The following is an 8,499-nucleotide window of genomic DNA, read 5'->3' on the forward strand; positions in this document are numbered from 1 at the left end:
AATTACATATGATTGGCCATATACAAAGGGATTGCTGTTAGGCAAGCAGGGAACTGCACTGCCAGGCTCTCTAAGGGCACTCATGATCCCAGTGCAAGACTGCAGCTGACATTTAATTTAAAAATCAAAGGTTGTTCAATGCAAAAAGTGAGCCCGTGCGACCATAATAAGAAAAGCAGCAGGGGGCTCTGTGGGAAGGATGGAAATTTAAAAATCACTGTTTCTAATAAGCACATACAGTATCTTAAACAGATAATTAAAGAGCTCTTATCACATTTGTATGTAGATTGAACAAAATATGGCAAGATGCCTTGTCAAAACATTTCCCAAGCAGTGTGCTATGGTGCACAAAATGGATGAAAGACTGGCAGAATTTCAGACCTACCACTGCAGATCTCCCCCCCTCACATGCCTGAAGCCTTGAGCTGACCTGTCGGGTCTAGCAAATAACTACCTAAGCAAGTCTCTGGGTTATCTTCCTCCATATTCCACAGGCAAAACGGGAATGGATGGGGACAAGTCAGTACAAGGGAGGCCTCACGTCCCACTCGCAGTTCCATCCTAAACAACATGCAAAGCATTGTAGCTTCCTGCCTGACTTGGTGACATGAACTCATTGCTTCACTTCACCAACACACTCCTCTGGCTGAAAACCTCAATGTGAAACATCTGCTGGAAACCCTCTTTGTGCCATGAACCTTGCTCAGGTACCTGGTCCTTGAGGTGGGTCTCTGTGCAGTACTTCCACTGCTGAAACACCTCGGACAGCTTATCCAGGCCACCATGGTGAAAATGGAAGATCTTGTACTGGCTCTCCCTGCTTGCAACAACCAGTTGTCCACAGGTACACGCCTCATCGCTGTGGGATGAAACAATGGGGAGAACAACCTGCATTTATTGCCCAGGACAACGAGGGGCCTGGTGGGAAGGGGAACATCAGATGAGAGGGAGTGGAAAGCAAATCACAAGGAATTGTAGCACCAAGCTGTCCCTTAAAACAGGGCACAGAGGTAATTTTAAAGCTCTAGGACTTGATGATCTTTAAGGGTCCCTTCCAACTTGAGATATTCTATGATTGCATGACATGGACATAGAGACCATTTTACCCAAAAAGCTCCACTCCCGGTAACAGTGATCTTTCACCGCTAGCTGAAACATTTTTGGTAGAACAGGCAAGAGCAACCTTTACCTTACTAGAGAAAAAATCCTTTAGGCCCCAGAACTGTAATTCAGAGGCTCCCCTTGGGAAGGCTGACACTTGCTTTCCTGGAGACAACCAGGAACAGACTTCCAAGGAGAACTGCAGAAGCCATCTGCCCACAGAGCCCAGCATGCACTGATCCAGAGCGCAACTATCACACACGGGGACACGTTACCTGAAGAAGAGCCGAAGGGATCTCATTTGTCCCAGGTCCACTCTAAAGACACCACAGACCTGCTCCAGGGCAAACACTTTCTGCTGTTCGTCCCATCTGGTGCTCTGCATTTGCCCGTTATTGTCCTGGAACTGGGCACTGGTGTCGAGGCTGGAGGCAGAGCTGGTGGAGCAGATCAAGCGATTGTCACACGTGTCCCTGCAGACAGGAGTGTGGAGGAAGAAACCCCACAAGACATCAGCCTGAGAGGACTGCAGTTACATGCAATAACCACAGATGCTCCATGTTAAAGATCTTTTCTCAGAGCTCTGGAATTGCAATTCAGTGCAGGTCTATGGAGTCAATAACTGACAGCCCACATAACAGATTATATTATTTTAATGTAAATTAATTCCCTACGATCCCTAAAAATGATCCTAGTTTTGGTTTGTTCTTAAATTGCACACAGACCTGTGGAGAGCCAAAACCAAACTGACTTTGGTGGAGGCAAACTGAAGAAGCCCAGCGTGGGAACAGCCAGGCTCCTCCGAGGAATGGCCCGTCCCTGCTCCTTTGGCACAGCACAAAGACCAGTTTGGGGAGCCAGTACAGCGGCACTTGCCTGCTCTCCAGCCACACCACAGAGCCCTGAGCTGCAGGATCCCTTCAAAGTGACCTGACAAACCTGGATTCATGTGTATAAACTTCAGGCAAATAGTTTCCATTGCAAAAGTGAAACTTTGGAGAGTTAAGGAGTGGGAAATTACACATGAGCTCTTTTAACTCACCACAGAGTACTGAACCCACCTGCTCGCAACACACTAGGAGCTCACTGCATCCCAGATATCCACCCTTAAGAGTAAAAGGAGTTTAAGATTTAAAACCCCACAAGCCCACCACCAGCCCTGCTCCCAAAAGAAAAATATCACTGCTTTGAGAATTAAGTGAATCTGAAACTGTGACCCCTTGATTCTTAAAAAGGCCAATACATGTGAACAATCTCAGCGCAAGCTCTGAATGGGTTCCGCTGTGAAATCAGGGTTTGCAAAACAAGGCAAGTAGCAGGTATAAAGACAGCCCCCTGCAATGCCACTTTATGCAATGTTTTCTAATCCGCTTATCTAACAATGTAGGCACTGAACGCTGAAAATCACACACTCAGCATGCATCTGCAGCACACCACATCAGTATGCTTTCCAAGCCTGGCTACAGTGCCTCTTCCACAGGGCCGAGCCTCATTTGCAGCATCCACCCATGGTTCAGGTCATTGCATTCCAATGCACAGGTCTCCGGACATCCCAGTTAGTTGTGGGTTAAATTTTTATCCATGCCCCTGTGTGCTGCCCCGTTCAAACGTGTGACTCAAAACCTCAGTGCCCACACGCAGGGGAAACAAATCCCCAGGCCCCCTCCTCTAGTTCTGCAGCATTATGTAGATGAGACCAAGGCTGAGTTACTCTCAGCTAAAAGAGCAGCTTCACTACTCTGTTCATGAAGTTTTGCTGCTTCAGGTTGCTGAAAGAAAGCCTCAAAGCAAAACTTGCATTCAAGCCATTTGGAGGGTGAGGTCCTAGATGGGACATGGCCATACCTCCGTGTGAGCAGGGTCACACAACATACCCAAAATCACTCAATGAGGAATGATAGCAGTTTTTCTAGGTTAGACACTGGAATACTTCCAGTCTCATGCATGGCTATACACCATCATCTGGGAATTTTTCCATTAAAATTGTACCAGCCTTTGGGAAAATCCTAGAATCACAGCTCCACAGAATACCAGGTTGGAAGAGACTTCAACCTTGAATCTGGTCCAGCCTTTCTAGGCAAATCAAGCATTACTCTCTGATAAAGCTGCAAAATACACTTTCCAAAACATTCAGTATCTCATGTTAATGCCAAAGTAACAGGAGTCCTGGTACGAGACACTTGTGCTGGGCTGCTCGCTATGAGCAGCTGGTATTTATGGAGCAACACTTCACAACAGCCACAGCTGGTTCCACAGGATTTTCCTGGAAGAGGTGACTCAAACCAGCTCAAAGACTAAGCAGAGGCAACCCATTTTCTAAAGCTCTTGCAAAGATGAACTGGACAGGATGACAAAGGGCTGGAAGACAGGTTGGCTCCGAGAATCATTGTCCTGTGGTTCCCTCATCCCAGAGGCCAATGTGCCTGTTCTTCAAGAGCATCATCTGGAACAACCAGCAGCAGAGAGATGATTGCCAAGAAACAAGAGTTCCCGTACAGCTGGGCTGGCTCGCTCTGATCCTGGGAATTGTGTAGCTGCTATTGCCAGCTGCAGTTCCTTCTGCTACACAACCAAAATCTGCTTCAGGTACAAGCAGCTACCCAGAAACACGGGGGCTGGAGCACCCAGTCACAAATGTGCAATGTGGTATTTTCTGGAAATGCTTCTTCCAGACAAATGTTTGCAGTTCACATTCAGCCACTGGTTACAAGCTTGCACATGATCCCAACACACACGGAAGTGATGTGAGGCAACATGTGTAAGTGGATTTACCCTTTCTGGGCAGCAGAAAGCCAGCAAGTGCAAGCACAGAGCTTTGGAATGTGCAGCCCAGGAAATTCCAGTGCTTTCAGTGATGTAAAAGCCAAAATCTGGAAGAGACATCTGTGCACCCTGTGCCCTTCGAGAGGCCGATGGACACGTGCATTCACACACAGTGCAGACGCAGAGAGTCCGACCTCAAGCACTGGTGCAGACTGTGGAAGTTAAGGAAAAACCTCACTGTGTTTACAATTACTTTTTCCTGCATATATTGATGGGGGGTGGGAAGGGGGAAATTAAAGAAAATGCTCTAATCTGCTGGACTTCTGTTTAAAATAATATTGAGATCGGTCTGTAAGAACAACTAGTGTGATCAGTGCTAATTGTGTGGGTCTGAGGAGTCCTTTAACCAGGCACACAAGATACACAAATGCAAGGGAAGAATTTATTGTTTGTCAGACTATTCTATCTGTTAGATGAGGAATTTGTACCAGAGTGCCCTGCAAAAGCAGGGAGCTGGCACTGCAAGGCAAACAGCTGGAGGAACATTCCAGAGAGATTTGGGTTGTAGGATCCAGGAAAAACAGATCACCAGTCAGGATACAGCACTGCTCACAGAACAAGAGAACAAGTGCAGTGGTCCCTGGGAATAAACGGGGCAGAGGAAAAAAGCAGGGAGGATTTACAAAACCTGATCTTAAAGGTCTTTTCCAACTTAAATGATTCCACCCAAGCTTCTTCCCCTCACCCAAGTCCCATTACTCTTTTGTCTCAAAATACATCTCATTCTTGCTGGTGACCAAGACCAGGTGGTATTTTCTCCGCTCAACAATCAACTACAGCAATAACCATATCTGCATCCCTCCAGCTTCTGTAGCTCCTGTGAAAGCAAGTGCTTGTGTAAGGAGCCACCATCCTTCTCCTACCACATGCTGATGCGAGGGGTCAGCTGCTCTGCAAGGGAGACTGCTGATGTCCAGCAATGGGACCCAACTTACTCTTTGGTCAAAGCATTTGCACACACCTAGAGCATAAAGAGAGACAAACTCCATTATTATTTGTGCTGCAGAGCCAGGGCAGAGACCTGCACCAACTGCATGGCAAAACTATTTCAGCAACGCAGATCTAATAACTCATTTTACAACATGATGTGACAAATGTAATTACAAGAGGGAAAGGGGCTGAAGATTAGAGCGTGATGTGGCAGTTACCTAAGCTGTCAGTGTGCACCACCCAAATCCCAGAGAGCCTCTTGCAAGAGCCAAACCCTCCTCCTTGGCTCTCCACCACCACTGTACCAAAGCACGCCTTCACTAATAACAGCTCTCCTTACAGCCCGAGCTGCTCCTGCATGCTGGCTGCTGAAGCATCATCTACAGACAATAAGTATCATCATAATATATGAGCATCCATGTAATGGGAATTACATGCCCCTTTTCCTCCCCAGGGGTTAGCATTTCTCCGTTTCTCCACTATCTCCCACAGGCACTGACCTTCCAGGTCCCTCTTCTTTCTTGCTCTTCTTTCCACCAAGGTGAAATAGCTTGTGGCAGCATCAGCTACCTGAAACGTCTAAGACAGGTAGCTTCAAATAAATAATCCATCAATAAAAGTTCAAAGCTATCCTGCAATGCCCAAAAAATTAGTGCAGTGACTGTACAAAGTCAGGGAATATGGGGAAGCTGGAACCCAAATCTATTGTTCTGATAAAACAGTGCCCTTGACAATATACATGTATTCTGAATTGTGAAACATGCTCAGTGAAGAATTGTGTTAAATTCACCCTGTGGCTGAAAATATTTGGAACCTTAAGTTTACATATTGAAGAGCCCAAACAGAATCCATCTCCACTGACCTCGGTGAAAAGGGAAGAAGGTGCTGGATAGTCTGGACAAAAGCCTGACCAGATTTTCTGAAACTGAACGTCAAACATCCTCATGTGGAAGCGTGTCCATACATCTGCATCATACATGGAAACACATCCCACAATTCTTCCTATTTGTGGGGGAAACCTGGGAAAAACTGCCCAGGACGTCACAGTACAAAGTACACGAATGGCAACGCGGACTTTCCAGAAGCTCGTGCCACAGCTTCCCATTGATCTGTTTGCTTTCAAAACATAAATTTCCCCATGTTGAACTGCACTAAATGCTATTTAGTAGCTAATTAACTTTCTGTGCTGAAAACCTCCTGTAATTGCACTTCTTTCACCTTTTTTAGCCTGCGTCCTCCAGGGAACCCAAGCTGTCCTACGGCATTTGTTCTGCTCATTTCTATCTCAGAGGCACAAGTTCCTTCCTGACACCAGACTGCCAATCATGGCTCCAGAGGTCACTGGAGACCAAATTAGGAGCACTCTGCCTCTGACAAACTTGCTTTGCTTAGCTCACCGTAAAGGGAAAATAAAAGGTTATGAAAAATAATTGTATCCTTTCATGCTGGGCACCAGGAAGCAGATTCAGCAGCGCTTCTAGAAGTCAGCGTACTGTTGTTAGTCACTCATATTGTTAATGTCATTAATGCTATTCAAAGAACACGCTGTTTACATCTTAAAGGCACTGGAATCCCTCCCCCCCCCCGTGAGGAAAGTCGCAGAAGCTGGTTTGTGGTTACCACCTCGCCAGCACGCACTGTGGGGCCGGCAGCAACTCCTACATCCACCTCTGACCTTGGACCATAACAGCAAGTTCATGATCAGGGACAGGGCTTTGAATCAGCATCAACTCTGCGCTCATGAGCCTGGGAAATAAAACATTTTAACATGACGAAACGAGGGACTCAAGGAAAGCCGATTATCAGCGCTGCCTTCCGATGGGCGGGATCCGTCTGTCCTTGAGAAATAAAGATCAAACCAATTTGTTATGCTTTACATGGCTACTGCAATCTGCGCTCACGGCCCCCTGCCTGCCTTCCCAGAGCACGCAGACCCCCAGCACAGGCAGGACACCCTGTGTCTACCTCTATGGCAGTTCAGCATCCCAGAGCTTGGGGGACAAAAGGCAACCTGTGCGGTGCCCGGGATGAGCCACCTCTGCAGCTGGGTGCTGCCTCCCTGCCCGCTGCTGAGCGAGAAGCCTCACTACACTGTGGGCTTTGTTGCTCCTAACTCCTTCCTCCAAGTCCTTGTGGCCTAAAGGAAAGACAAGTGATTTTAGCCAGCAAGAGGGTGGTATTAGAAAAAGCATTAGTAAAGCAGCCCTACTTACCTTCCCTCAACTGCTGTGTGTTAAACCAGAGGAAAACAAAATAAACCATTAATTCTTGAGTTAATTATTTTGAATGTAAATGGGAAGGGAAAAAAGAAACATCGTCAGAAGTTTGTAGTGAATTAATGTGCATTTTACTCTCTTTTACCCAAAGTCAGGAATGTGATTCACACCTTCAGCTAAAAGACACGCAACATGTTTTCCACAGGTGGGATTCCAGGCAGGTGGAGGTTCCCCAAGTAAAACCCAGGCGAGGTTTTTCCCTGTGACTTCTTCTTGCACGGAGGTAGCAGGGGCAGAATTAGCAGTTTGATGCTTATGAATAAAATACACATTTGGCTCCTGAGAAGCCAAACACAACAAATCACCTGGAGCTGAGCATACGCTGCTCAAGGATGCAAATGTTACCTTCGTTTTAAGGAACGAAAATATTCCTGCAGCTGAATGGTGGGTTTCCACAATCCGTACAGGGAAGGGGCACCTCCTGCCTGGCTGCAGCTCATTAATGAATCAATTGAGAGGCAACACTTAAAAAACCCAATTCCTAGATGGAAAAAGTGATTTCTCAGCAAAGTCCCCAAAAGAATGTTTGCTTTTCAGCCTATTCCAGCCTGGCAAAGGGGACCTTTCTCGCCAGTGTTTATTTGAGTTTGAAAATTGATGATTATTTTGCTTTTTCTCTTTCAGTTCTCTCCATGCAAAAATAAAATTCTACACTAATTATGCTAATTCCAATCAAGCCTTCAACCCCGGGCCCTGGGAAGCCCTCTGCATTACCTTTGTTCCTGGATTCCAGGCTCTAAGCACTGAACCGGGGGTTTCGGAGGGACTTTTGCTGCAAGCCGCGGTGAACCCGTCCCCGGCGCTGACCCAGCACCAGCGCCAGCACCACCCAGGGAGGGTTTCACTGTTTCCACCACACAATGTGGATTTCCCAAGGGAAGAGCTTTCTTCAAGTAGCAGAAAAGGGAGAGGAAAAAGGCAAGCTGACTAAAAGCATGTTTCAGAGTTATTGTAAATGCTTAATGCTGTTATAATTGCCAGGACAGAGCCAAGACGACAGAGACCATGCAGATTTATTTGCATATACTGTTGTACTTTAGAGGGGACATGCTCTTTAGTTTGATCCAGTTAACGCAATTCTTCCCTCACAAAGCTGTGGATACCTGCCAGCACCATTTATCTCCACTCTCAATTAGGATTTCTGGGCGTTGCGATCATATAAATAAGGAACAGAAGAAATGCAAGAATATCCTGGGAAAAGGCGTTTTATTGCAATGCCTCCCACAGAAAACAGCCACAGCGGCAGATTCCTGCTCCTGCAACTCAGCCAGCCCGTGGTACTGACCTTCCAGCCAGGCTCGGAGTCAGGGGATCGCAGAATCAGGGAATGGTTTGGCCCGGAAGGAATCTTAAAGCTCACCCAGTTCCA

General features: G+C 46.7%; 1 protein-coding gene across 1 annotated transcript in view; it reads right to left on the reverse strand.

Annotated features, from left to right (window-relative positions):
* Window positions 1-1,574, reverse strand: part of TBC1D16 (TBC1 domain family, member 16) — a gene marked incomplete at its 5' end in the record, with an annotated part of 7,934 nt that extends 6,360 nt beyond the window's left edge. The window contains 2 exons of the mRNA XM_010014039.1: window positions 712-859; window positions 1,377-1,574. Of these exons, the coding sequence (XP_010012341.1) occupies window positions 712-859; window positions 1,377-1,574 (346 nt within the window). The remainder of the gene's footprint in view (window positions 1-711; window positions 860-1,376) is intronic.
* Window positions 1,575-8,499: the final 6,925 nt, after the last annotated feature.

The sequence above is a fragment of the Nestor notabilis genome, unplaced genomic scaffold (genome assembly GCF_000696875.1).
Source record: "Nestor notabilis isolate BGI_N333 unplaced genomic scaffold, ASM69687v1 scaffold30174, whole genome shotgun sequence".
In the NCBI taxonomy this organism is placed as follows: Eukaryota; Metazoa; Chordata; class Aves; order Psittaciformes; family Psittacidae; genus Nestor; species Nestor notabilis.